At 37.6% G+C, this 13121-nt stretch overlaps 3 protein-coding genes across 8 annotated transcripts in view; all 3 read left to right on the top strand.

The window, feature by feature from the left end:
- Positions 1–150: 150 nt before the first annotated feature.
- Positions 151–13121, top strand: part of LOC100262288 (probable disease resistance RPP8-like protein 2) — a 135040-nt gene continuing 122069 nt past the window's right edge. The window contains exons 1-5 of one of the 6 annotated variants that reach the window (XM_059735715.1): positions 151–717; positions 820–3634; positions 4318–4352; positions 4617–4738; positions 6428–6796. In XM_059735715.1, coding sequence (XP_059591698.1) covers positions 1656–3634; positions 4318–4352; positions 4617–4681 — 2079 coding nt within the window. In that variant the 5' untranslated portion in view covers positions 151–717; positions 820–1655 and the 3' untranslated portion in view covers positions 4682–4738; positions 6428–6796. Of the gene's footprint in view, positions 3635–4317; positions 4353–4616; positions 4739–6427; positions 6797–13121 lie in introns of those variants that run through there. The other 5 variants (XM_059735714.1, XM_019218926.2, XM_019218927.2 and 2 more) reach the window with 5 other exon arrangements.
- LOC100267449 (putative disease resistance protein At1g50180) lies at positions 7260–10430 on the top strand. The gene is made up of 2 exons (XM_010649406.1): positions 7260–7574; positions 10125–10430. The coding sequence occupies exons 1-2, from the start codon at positions 7260–7262 to the stop codon at positions 10428–10430; spliced, it is 621 nt and encodes a 206-aa protein (XP_010647708.1).
- On the top strand, positions 8952–12963 carry LOC109122360 (putative disease resistance RPP13-like protein 3). Its single transcript, XM_019218929.2, has 2 exons — positions 8952–11065; positions 12722–12963. The coding sequence occupies exons 1-2, from the start codon at positions 10515–10517 to the stop codon at positions 12822–12824; spliced, it is 654 nt and encodes a 217-aa protein (XP_019074474.2). The 5' UTR covers positions 8952–10514; the 3' UTR covers positions 12825–12963.

Here is a 13121-nt window from a genome sequence, read left to right as displayed (position 1 = left end):
TTTGAATTGGTGCGGACAACTTGAATTGATAGGTCATTGTGTGCCATGAGAATTGTCCAATAGATGGCCCATGTCCATGTGTGGATAGGCATTTAGATTGGTCCCGACACCTTGAATTAATTGGTCATTGTGTGCCATGGGAATTGTCCAATAGAGCAAAGCAAGATGGGCCATGTGTAGATAGGCATTTAGATCGCTGCCGACATCTTGAATTGATTGTTCATTGTGTGCCATAAGAATTGTTCAACTTTTATATAACTTTTTCTCATCCTTTGATTGAAGGGAAGCTCAAACAATATGCAACTATCCATTTGCATAATTTTCTCATCCCATTCAAATTTATCTTTTATATGAAAGGCAACTTCACTCACCTGAGTCCAACTGAACCCCTATACACTCGTATAATTTGGTTGGTTTACTGATTCGAAGATAATCTCTTTCTTTCTTTCTCCATGGAAGCAATAGTTTTTGAGATCATCATTTACCAGAGGATTGATGTCGTCATATCCAATTATCTTGGATAAATCAGTTGAAAAGCCCTGGCCAGGTGCATGAATGATTCTTAAATCTAGAGGCCCACACAAAGAACAGAACAAAGTAAGATGACCCATATGTAGATAAGCATTGGATTGGTGTGGACCAGGCCATTAATTTCATGATCGTTGTGCGCCACAAGAATTGTCCAGCTTTTGTTTTACTTTATCTCATCCTATAATTGTAGGTAATCTCATATAGTATGAAACTGTTCCAGTTGCATAATTTTTCTGACAGGCAATTACGAGTAATTGGCATTGAAAAGATGAAGCTTTTCTTTTCTAGGTGGCCTTCTCCAAAACCAGAAACGAAGCTCCGTGTTAGTTTTTAAAGGAAGGTGTTACCTGGGGGTTTGATAGCACCAAAACTTGAGTAGTTCCTTCTTGAGAGAATCAGTTCCATCCAGAGTTAAGAAAGGGTCAGTGAGAGAACACTACAATGGCGACAGAGGCTGTTGTTTCCTTTGCGGTTGAAAGGTTCGGTGACATGCTCATTCAAGAAGCAATTTTCTTGAAGGGGGTACGGAGGAAAGTTGAGAGGCTGAATAAAGATCTAGGGGCCATGAAATGCTTCTTGGAAGAAGCGGAGAAGAAGCAAGAAGAAGATTTAAGAGTGCGCAAGTGGGTTTCTGAAATCCGTGATGCGGTTTATGATGTTGAGGACATCATAGACATGTTCATTCTGAATGCAGAGTCCCTGAGAACAGACTACTTTCTCAAGCGTGTCTTCAAGAAGTTGATAAACCGCCATAAGGTTGGCAACAAAATTGAAGACATCCAACTTACCCTCCAAGACATCTCAAATAGGCGGGAGGCTCTCGGAATAAAAAATATTGGAGAAGTAACAAGCGGTTCGGGTCGAATGTTGCAGGATCTAAGACGCTCCTCTCCTCGTGCAGAAGAACGTGTCATCGTGGGCCTTACAGAGGAGGCAGATAAGCTAGTGAAGCAGCTCACCGTAGGAGACCAAAGGCGCCGCGTGATTTCTTTGGTAGGAATGGGCGGCATAGGCAAAACCACCCTTGCCAAGAAGGTCTATAATCATGAAAAATTGTGGAACACTTTCCAGATTGTCGTGCCTGGATTTATGTATCCCAAGATTGTAGACCCAGAGAGGTTTATATGCAAATTATTAACCAGGTTTCTGCACCAACTAAAGAGCAAGCAGAAATGATAGAGAAGTATGGAGAGAACGAGTTGGGGGATTTCCTTAATGATCATTTGAAGGAGAAAAGATATTTGATAGTTCTGGATGATGTATGGAAATGTGCCCATTGGAATATTCTTGCAAAAGTGAGCAGCAACGATCCTGATTGCCCTGGAAATGTTTTTCCCGATGGGAGTAACGGCAGCAGATTACTTCTTACAACTCGATATAAGGATGTTGCTTTGCATGCAGATGCTCGAAATATTCCCCATGAAATGCGGCTTCTTTCGAAACAACAGAGCTGGGACTTGTTTTGTAGGAAGGCGTTCCTTGATGCTGATAGCGAGAGCTATCCTCCAGATTTGAAGGAACTTGGGGAAGAGATGGTGGACAAATGTAATGGTTTGCCATTGGCCATCGTTGTACTGGGGGGTTTGCTGTCAAGAAATATGTCACATACAGAATGGAAGCAGGTGCACGATAACATTAGTGCATACCTTGCTAAAGAAGGCGAAATGGGAGTAATGGCAATGCTAAACCTGAGCTACATCGACTTGCCCCATTACTTGAAACCGTGCTTTCTTCATTTAAGCCTCTTCCCAGAAGATTATGTGGTCTCCTCGAGAAAATTGCTCCTTTTATGGACTGCTGAGGGTTTTGTGCCAGAACAAGATGACCGAAGAATGAAAGACGTGGCTGAGGTTTACTTGAATGAGTTAATCAATAGAAATTTGATTCTAGTAGTGAGAATGAGTGTTAATGCAAGGGTTACGAAATGTCGGGTTCATGACCTTGTACGAGAGTTGGCTATTGAAAAGGCAAAAGAACAAAACTTCATTGGAACTAATATTGCAGATCCTCCACCCTCCTCCACCAGTTCATCTCTCTTTTCATCTAAATCCCGAAGAATTTATTCTGACTTTGAGAGGTGCGCTTCCATTGAACATTTAACTCCATATCTTCGCTCTCTCTTATTTTTCAATTTGGGGAAAAATTGTAGAGCATCACAACTAGATTTCATTGTCAAATGCTTCAAAGTGCTTAGAGTGTTAGATTTGGAAGGTTTAGAAATTGAATGCATACCCAGTATGATTGGGGAACTGATTCATTTAAGGTACTTGGGATTAAGGCATACTGGTCTAAAAATGCTCCCACCATCTATAGGCAACCTGAGGAGTTTGCAGACTCTGGAGATAAACAATCTTAGACAAGTGCCAAATGTGATATGGAAGATTAAAAACATGAGATATCTTTACATGGAGAGGCAAGAGGGAGATGTTCCACTGCAAATCGATACATTGCAAAATCTTCAAATTCTATCAGGCATAACCTTCAACCAATGGATCAAGAACGATTCAAGCAACTTAACTTGTCTTGAGAAATTGAAATTAGAAGGAAGGTGTGAGGTAGAAGGGGCTATGTTTTCAAACTCCATTGCCAAGCTACCTAGTCTTAAATCCTTGTACCTTAAGGCATCAGATGATTCCAGCATTCCACCCTTTGCCATAAACTATTGCCTCCATCTTTCTAAGTTGGACATAAAGGGACACATGCAAAAATTGCCTGAAATTATTGAGTTCTCACCAAATCTCACACAATTGACATTGGAGGCATCTAGGCTAAATCATGATCCTATGGTCGTTTTGGAGAAGCTGCCAAAATTGTTGACTCTCAGATTGAGGGCTAAGTCATATCTTGAAAAGGAAATGCATGTATCTGCAAATGGGTTTCCTCAACTCAAAGTTCTTCAACTTTTTGGGTTGAGGGAATTGAACAAATTGAACATAGAGAAAGGCACGATGCCATGGCTTATGCAACTACAATTTTATTCTAAAACGAAGTTCTCGGGACTTGATGAGCTGCTAAATTTGGTAGAGGTAAAAATTAGGCTTCCCAGGTTCCAGCTTCTTCTCATGTTCAGAAGGTCTAGAATTCCTCTTTGGGATTATACATGGTAACTACCTTCACCTATCTGCTTTGGATCCCTTCAATTACCAATTTTGTTATACCTTAATATATTGGTTATTTAATTAACAGATAAGGAGTTCTTATACTGAAATTTTTTATATATCACTGATCACTCCCCCCCTTCCTATATAAATGAATGTAAAAAATGCAATAAACATAAAAAAGTGATAGAATATATGTTTATAAAAGTCTAGAATTACTACCTATCACTTATTTCTTGAATTAACATGTAAGACCAATATAATTACTCATGCTACATTTTTTAATTATAATTTTTTTTAAAAGAAATTTATAGCATATTTGAAAATGAAATACATGTTGGGAATCTTTAAGACCATACTCCCACTTCTCTAATTTGTACACATTGAGCCCTATGTCGTTCTCTCTCTCTCTCTCACACACATTTTTTTAGTTTCATCACTTTTGCACATGTAGTAATCTTAATTGCATCGACCGATTTAAAAAGTAAAACAAATGCAAATGTTATTTTATATATCCAATCCATACTAGGAAAATAGCACTAACATTAACTTTCCAAATATAAAGTAAGAAGTTCAAATAACTCAAATTATAACGATGATTTTTTTTTAAAATTCTTTTTATTGTTCTTTTTATTCAGCTAACATGTCTTATTTGGTTTTCTATTTATTTCACTTTAATCATTGGAAGCGGTTCCGATGGAATTCAGTTATGCCGTAAAAAAGGTAAGCCTGGAACCCCCTCTTACCCTGGATGATTGTTGGGTGTGTATATATGTTTTTATTCCCTTAGTTGGATGTGATTTCAATCAACCCAGCCTAGTAATTCATGGCCAAGTATTATTCGTTGTTCTTTAATTTGCATAACAATGATGCTAGAGAGAAGCCCAAGCTCCTATACTTACTATTAGATTCCTAGTTCATGTACGCATGTTTACTTCAATTACATAAAAAGGTGGACTTCCGATACTCAGACATGTGCTGCAACAGGTCAAACATCAGCGAGCTCTAGGCAGGCTGTCGAAGAGTTAGCTGCCTTCCTAAGCTACCTTTAGTGGTGAGAGGAAAGCTGCATCATGGCCACTGATTACACATGGTTAAATGAGGACCAGGCAAGTACTTGTGAAATACTAATACCCAAAAACCACACGTATGGCTAAAACTTGTTGGCTCTCTATTTTTCAAATACCATTGTTTGTAATGGGAGGATAGCAGAAGGATTATAATGCATGTTTGATCTCTGCAAACTGAGCATGACTGAATCAAGCTACACCATCCATTTATGATTGTAAAACTCCTGCTACAAATTGTGTTTGCCAATGAATAGTTGTTTTGGGATACATCCAGAACATGAAATCCCTTCATGGCACAAAGAGCTCTGCTTGGAGTTGCACGTAGTTGAAGAAACTCTTGAATGAACGTACTGAATTATTATATATTCTTATATATGGCTTTTATTATATATAGTATCTTCTGAGTTTCTTATATATAGTTTTTTTTGTTTGATTAATTTTCATTGTGAATGTTTTTCTTGCAAGTTTACTATATTTGGAAAGATGCTTTTTTGAAGGTCTTTTTAGATATTTGCACCCGATTTCCAATTTGGGCTGATTGTAGTGCTTGAAAACATCAATGAGATTTCTTCTTGTTTAAGCTTGGCATTGAATCCTAAAGATCTTGTCTCGGTAATTCATCTAAGCATTATTTCCATGTGTTTATTGAACTAGTCTTATTGGGAACTGTCCTGTTTGTAATGGTTGTGAAGCCAATCTTGTTTTAGTCAATGGTTTAACTTTCCTTAAAAGTAAGTCAAATAGTGCCGTTAATGATCTTTTGGACTGTGCATGGTTCCCTGGACTAGCTTTTTGAGCATTGCAAATGTAAGTTTGTAGATAATGAATTTGTTGTTTAAGTCGTGTTTATTGACTTGAGATACCAATACAGAATTTGTCTTTCCAATTGGGAATAGGCACTGAGAACATTCTGGATTTTTTTCATTTTTGATCCTTATTGCAAAGATTTTTTTTAGACAATACCTTGAGAGTTGAAGTCTCTAGTTCAATCTTGACACCTAAAAGCAGTTTTACAGTTTGAAATGTAATGTAATGAAGAAGTTCAAAAAATCGTATGGTAGAATCAAATTCTGTATTTCCCAAAGATTTTTTTTTAATTTTCAAATTACAAATCTAAGTGATGATAAAAAATTGCTTTTCGTATATTTTTTCTTACTTTTTTCCCTTTTTTGTTTGTGCGGAAGATTCTTGGGATGCTAAATCTGCCTTGTGATATAGTCAAAAAAATATATATTGGGGTATTTATGATTACATTTGGACTTGGAAGTCCTAGTTGGAAACATTAGATCTACCCTTGAAAACAATCACAATCTAAGGTTGTTTTTTTCCCTATTTGTAATATTTGTATTCCTCTTATGTTGTAGGTGTCACTAGGTTTATGTGATTTTATTTCTTTTTTTGTTTTCAATTTTTTTTTGTTCGGTTTTCTTGAGAAAAAAATTGAAAAATTCAAATTGGTGTTTTGGCTTTTTCTATTTTTTGAGTTCAGTTTTCCAGAAAATGAAAATGGAAAAATGCATTCCGAACATGTTTTCTCTGAAAGTGAAAACAGATAGCAGTCTAAATAAACAGGGCCTAAATGTCTCACATTCTATGAAAAATTATAATATCATCTGACTGTTAGTGAGGCTATTAAGTGGCACAATTTGGTTTCCCCAGCAGTTTCGATAAAGATATTAATGTTTCTTTTTGGAGTTGATGATTACAACTTAGTATTCGGTGGTGCAGGGTCCTGAATTTGCTGTGATTGTCAATTCTGTAACATCCAAGAAAGTTGCTGCTTGATCACTCATACTGGTTTTTGCACTGAAAGAAAATAAAGGGCCGAGAGGAGTTCCTTCAGTTTCAAGCATAATACAATCAAGCTATGAGCCAGCTAGTTAAGTTGGGATTTTGATCATTTTCCAGTTTTTTTGCCTCCCAGAAGGATTTATTCATTTTTAATGAGTTCAAAACTTCTTGTGGTGGAAACCAGACCAGTTTAAGTCATTTTAATGGCACAGTGCATTTTCTAGATTAAGGAGCCTGTGGTGAAGAATTTGAAATTCATAATCTTGTATTGATGTTAAGCTTTTAATTATTTTCTGTGTTATCGCATATCATGGTTCAGTTATTGATAATTCAAATTGGTAATGGGTTTAAGGGATTCCCTTTTTCTCTAAGGATGCGTAAAGGTCCATACAGCTGAATGGAATCCAAAGAAACTTGTGCTGATGAATGTTGACGGATTACAGGGATTCCCTTCTTCAGCACCCTTTGATGCCAAGTTTTCTAGAGTATCATGTGCTTAAACTCAAGCAGACGTTCTCTTCTCCAGGCCTACTTTTTCTTTTGCAAAAGGTAAGGTATACCTCTAGGCTTGATATCAATGGCAAGCAAATCCGACTAGTTGCGCAAGCAAGGTGTTTGATTCCAAGACAAGAAAGGAACCCCACAATGTTTGTATTAAAGGAAAGTGTCATGACCTTCGGTTTGAGCACAAAAACTTTCAAGTAAGCTGAGTAGCTCCTTGTTGAGTGTATCAGTTCAATTCAAGGAGGGTGTGCGGGCGAGCATTACAATGGCGACAGAGGCTGTGATTTCCTTTGCTGTCGAAAGGATCGGTGACATGCTCATTCAAGAAGCAATTTTCTTGAAGGGGGTACGGGGGAAAGTCGAGAGGCTGAACAAAGATCTAGGGGCCATGAAATGCTTCTTGGAAGAAGCGGAGAAGAAGCAAGAAGAAGATTTAAGAGTGCACAAGTGGGTTTCTAAAATCCGTGATGCGGTTTATGATGTTGAGGACATCATAGACATGTTCATCCTGAAGGCAGAGTCCCGGAGAACAGATTACTTTCTCAAGCGTGTCTTCAAGAAGTTGATAAACCGCCATAAGGTTGGCAAGAAAATTGAAGCCATCCAACTCAACCTCCAAGACATCTCAAATAGGCGGGAGGCTCTGGGAATAAAAAATATTGGAGAAGGAACAAGCGGTTCGGGTCAAATGTTGCAGTATCTAATAAAGGGAATTAAGTCGAATTCCCAACCTGTGAGAAACAAAAAATAGAGAAAACACAAGCCAAAGAAAAACAATCACACGCACAAGACAGTATTTACGTGGTTTGATAATTTGCCTACGTCCACGGAGTTGCAGGGATATCACTATTATCAGGGAAGAATACAGAGTATAACTCTCGGCTACAATATTTTTCTCTCTATATATAACACAACAACCACACCACACTAAAAAATCCTAATTACAAAAGGCGGTTCCACAATGGGCTAAATGGGCTTATCGGCCCAAGCCTTCACTCCATAGACTAAGCCTCAGTAAATCTCCCATTAAAAAACCACGCAATATTATTCGGGTAGGGTCGTCAAACCAGATCAAACAAAATTAGGCTCCACAAAGCCCAACAAATCTCCCACTTAGAGACTAGTTTAATCACCAACATCAAACCGCTATCCTCCAAGAGACAATCCCTCATCCCTGCAACTCATCCTCATGTCCTCAAGCTAGAAGACCAATTGAAGCTGCGCACAACTTCAACTTCTCAATAGTGACACCCTTAGTCAACATGTCTGCCGGGTTCTTAGATCCACAAATCTTCTCAAGTATTACCGGTTTATCTTCAACAAGGTAACAGATAAAGTGGTATTTTGTTTGTATATGCTTCTATTTTGAATGAAAAGTCGAATTTTTAGCAAGAAAAATTGCACTTTGACTGTCACTGTGTAGAATGCCCATCTCCTGCTTCTTACCCAATTCATCTAAGAAACCATGTAGCCAAATCATCTCCTTACCAAAATCACCTACAACATAATTCTGTATGATTTCTCGGTGTGGAGTGGTATGAAACAAAGCTCCTGAATCCAAAACCCAATCATCAAGTGGACTGTCTACTGCAAGAAGTAATGCATCTTGTACCTTTTCTGTTACAACATTAGCAGAATCTTCTTCATTCTTCTTCTTAGGACTTTTGCATTGCCTTATAAAGTGACCTATTTTCCTATAGTTATAGCATTGTACTTGTTGGCCTGATCTAGATTTGCTTCTGTTTCGATTAGAATTTCTGGATTTTCATCTACCCTGGTTTGAATTTCTGTCATTACCTCTGCCTCTTGTCTCAAGGTTTAGGGTAGAACCAAATCATGAGGTTTCACCTGCATCTCTTCGGCGAATCTCCTTAGCCAGAATTAAATCTCGTATATCATTGTACTTGAGCTTTTCTTTTCTTGTAGAATTGCTTATTGCCATCCTCATTGCCTCCCAACTGTTTGGCAAAGAAGCCAAGACGATCAGAGCACGAATCTCATAATCAAAATCAATTTTTACAGACGACAATTGATTTGTGATTGTATTAAATTCATTTAGATGTTGTGCTACTGATGCATTCTCTGCCATCTTCAAATTGAACAATTTCTTCATCAAATGCACCTTATTGTTTGCGGACGACTTTTCATACATACCGGACAAAGCCTTCATCATATCTGCTGTGGTCTTCTCCTTTACAACATTGTGTGCAACAGACCTAGACAAAGTTAACCTAATAACTCCTAGAACCTGTCTGTCAAGAGGCGTCCATTCCTCAGCCTTCATACTCTCAGGTTTTGTCTATAAAAGAGGTAGATGCAATTTCCTCCCATAGAGATAATCTTCAATCTGCATCCTTCAATACGCAAAGTCTGTGCCATCAAACTTTTCTATTCCAGACGCCTTTCCTGCTTCCTCTACCATTGCTCTCACTCAAACCTAACCTTAGGCTTTGATACCAGTTGAAGGGAATTAAGTCGAATTCCCAACCTGTGAGAAACAAAAAATAGAGAAAACACACGCCAAAGAAAAACAATCACACGCACAAGACAGTATTTACGTGATTCGGCAATTTGCCTACGTCCACGGAGTTGTAGAGATATCATTATTATCAGGGAAGAATACATAGTACAACTATCGGCTACAATATTTTTCTCTCTATATATAAAACAGCAACCACACCACACTAAAAAAATCCTAATTACAAAAGGCGGTTCCACAATTGGCTAAACGGGCCTATCGGCTCAAGCCTTCGCTCCATAGACTAAGCCTCAGTAAATCTCCCATTAAAAAACCATGCAATATTGTTCGGGTCAAGTCGTCAAACCGGATCAAACAAAACTAGGCTCCACAAAGCCCAACATCTAAGACGCTCCTCTCCTCGTGTAGAAGAACGTGTCATTGTGAGCCTTACAGAGGAGGCAGATAAGCTAGTGATGCAGCTCATCGTAGGAGACCAAAGGCACCGCGTGATTTCTTTGGTAGGAATGGGCGGCATAGGCAAAACCACCCTTGCCAAAAAGGTCTATAATCATGAAAAAAATTGTGGAACACTTTCCAAATTATCGTGCCTGGATTTATGTATCCCAAGATTGTAGACCTAGAGAGGTTTATATGCAAATTATTAACTAGGTTTCTGGACTAACTAAAGAGCAAGCAGAAATGATAGAGAAGTATGGAGAGAATGAGTTGGGGGATTTCCTTCATGATGATTTGAAGGAGAAAAGATATTTGATAGTTCTGGATGGTGTATGGAGCTGTGCCGATTGGGATTTTCTTGCAATAGTGAGCAGTAACGATCCTAATTGCCTTGGAAATGTTTTTCTCGATGGGAGTAACGATAGCAGATTACTTCTTACAACTCGATATAAGGATGTTGCTTTGCATGTAGATGCTCGAACTATTCCCTATGAAATGCGGCTTCTTTCGAAACAATAGAGCTGGGACTTGTTTTGTCGAAAGGTGTTCCTTGATGCTGATAGAGAGAGGTATCCTCCAGATTTGAAGGAACTTGGGGAAGAGATGGTGGACAAATGTAAAGGTTTGCCATTGGCCATCGTTGTATTGAGGGGTTTGTTGTCAAGAAATATGTCACATACAGAATGGAAGCAGGTGCACGATAACATTAGTGCATACCTTGCTAAAGAAGGCGAAATGGGAGTAATGGCAATGCTAAACCTGAGCTACATCGACTTGCCCCATTACTTGAAACCGTGCTTTCTTCATTTAAGCCTCTTCCCAGAAGATTATGTGATCTCCTCAAGAAAACTGCTCCTTTTATGGACTGCTGAGGGTTTTGTGCTTGAACAAGATGACCAAAGAATGAAATATGTGGCTGAGGTTTACTTGAATGAGTTAATCAATAGAAAATGGATTCAAGTAGTGAGAATGAGTGTTAACGCAAAGGTTATGGAATGTCGGGTTCATGACCTTGTACGAGAGTTGGCTATTGAAAAGGCAAAAGAACAAAACTTCATTGGAACTAATATTGCAGATCCTCCACCCTCCTCCACCAGTTCATCTCTCTTTTCATCTAAATCCCGTCGACGAAGTATTTATTCTGACTTTGAGAGGTGCGCTTCCATTGAACATTTAACTCCATATCTTCGATCTCTTTTATTTTTCAATTTGGGGAAAAATTGTAGAGCATCACAACTAGATTTCATTGCCAAATGCTTCAAAGTGCTTAGAGTGTTAGATTTGGAAGGTTTAAAAATTGAATGCCTACCTAGTATGATTGGGGAACTGATTCATTTAAGGTACTTGGGATTAAGGCATACTGGTCTAAAAATGCTTCCACCATCTATAGGCAACCTAAGGAGTTTTCAGACTTTGGAGATAAACAATCTTAGACAAGTGTCAAATGTGATACGGAAGATTAAGAACATGAGATATCTTTACATGGAGGGGCAAGAGGAAGATGTTCCACTGCAAATTCATACGTTGCAAAATCTTCAAATTCTATCAGGCATAACCTTCAACCAATGGATCAAGAACGATTCAAGCAACTTAACTTGTCTTGAGAAATTGAAATTAGAAGGAAAGTGTGAGGTAGAAGGGGCTGTGTTTTCAAACTCCATTTCCAAGCTACCTAGTCTTAAATCCTTGTACCTTAAGGCATCAGATGAGTTGAGCATTCCACCCCTTGCCATAAACTCTTGCCTCCATCTTTCTAAGTTGGACATAAAGGGACACATGCAAAAATTGCTTGAAACCGTTGAATTCTCACCAAATCTTACACAATTGACATTGGAAGCATCTAGGCTAGGTTGTGATCCTATGCCTGTTTTAGAGAAGCAACCAAAATTGTTGATTCTTAGATTAAGGGCAAACGCACACCTTGGAATGAAAATGCAAGTGTCTGCAAATGGGTTTCCTCAACTCAAAGTACTTCAACTTTCAGAGTTACAAGGATTGACTGAGTTGAATATAGGGAAAGGCGCAATGCCATGGCTTAAGCAATTGCAAATTCATAAACGAGTGAATATCTTAGGATTTATTGGGCTTCTAAAGCTAGTGGAGCTAAACATTATAGGTCAACCATTTCCTATTATGATGTATGGCTTCTGGCCAGATTGGCACCTCATCCTTGGCATCAAAGAAGGTACCTAAATTCATCTATCTACTTAGATCCCTTGAACTATCAATTTTTACTACTCGTCACTTCTTGAATTAACTTATAAGACCAATATAATTACTCTTTCTATATTTTTAATATTATTTTATTTAATTTATAGCGTACTTGAAAATGAAATACATGTTAGGATTCTGTATTTTCTCTTTTTATAAATTTGGAAAGTAACCTTTTCTTCTATTAAAACAAATCCATCTAGTGGCCTGATGACCATACTTCATCTTTCTTTGTAGACACATTGAGCCCTATGCATCGCTATTTCTCACATGTTTTTCAATTTCATCACTTTTGCACATTTGATAGGTTTTAAATGCATGTGCAGAACAATTATATATTTGAAAAAAAAATAAAACAGATGCAAATATTTTTCTATATATATTCAATTCATACTAGGATAATAGCAGTACCATTAAATGGTTACCCAACTCCATTGCTTTTGAACAAACTAGAACTTTAATTTTAAATATACAGTGGAAAGTTAAAACAACTCAAATTATCTCTCTTCAACATTGTAAGGATGATTTTTTTTTTAAATTTTTTTATTGTTCTTTTTATTCCGCTAACATGCTTTGTTTGATTTTTCTATTCATTTCAGAATCTTTATAAATGGTGAGATTGGAGGTCAATTTTACCGCGAAAAAGGTATGCCTGGAAGTTTGGAATTCACTTTTACCCTGGATTATTGTTGGGGTGTATAAATGCATGTTTTGTTCCTTTACTTGAATGTGATTTCTACCAAGCCAGCCTAGTAATTCATGGCCAAGTATTATTCCTTATTCTTCTGCATAACAATTAGTGACGCCAGAGAGAAGCCAAGATCTTTTCACTGAAATTTCTATTTAGCTAATGAATCCCACTTCAGAACCTATTATTAGATTCAACAAAACAAGTTTTTTTTTTTGTCAAATTAAATAACTTCAGCTTTTATTGAAGAGAAATCAATTACTTCTATAGTTTTCAGTTTCTTAACAAATCTATATTACTTCTTATGATTT

Source organism: Vitis vinifera, chromosome 3 (assembly GCF_030704535.1).
Source record: "Vitis vinifera cultivar Pinot Noir 40024 chromosome 3, ASM3070453v1".
NCBI lineage: Eukaryota > Viridiplantae > Streptophyta > Magnoliopsida > Vitales > Vitaceae > Vitis > Vitis vinifera.
Note: the sequence above shows the minus strand (reverse complement) of the source record. Positions and strands in the feature narration are given on the sequence as shown.

Coding starts and splice junctions, on each gene's coding strand:
- LOC109122360 (XM_019218929.2), top strand. CDS start 10,515: ATGGTGGACAAATGTAAAGGTTTGCCATTGGCCATCGTTGTATTGAGG. Junction 11,066..12,721: donor ATTTATTCTGACTTTGAGAG/GTGCGCTTCCAT, acceptor TATTCATTTCAG/AATCTTTATAAATGGTGAGA.
- LOC100267449 (XM_010649406.1), top strand. CDS start 7,260: ATGGCGACAGAGGCTGTGATTTCCTTTGCTGTCGAAAGGATCGGTGAC. Junction 7,575..10,124: donor AGTTGATAAACCGCCATAAG/GTTGGCAAGAAA, acceptor ATTATTAACTAG/GTTTCTGGACTAACTAAAGA.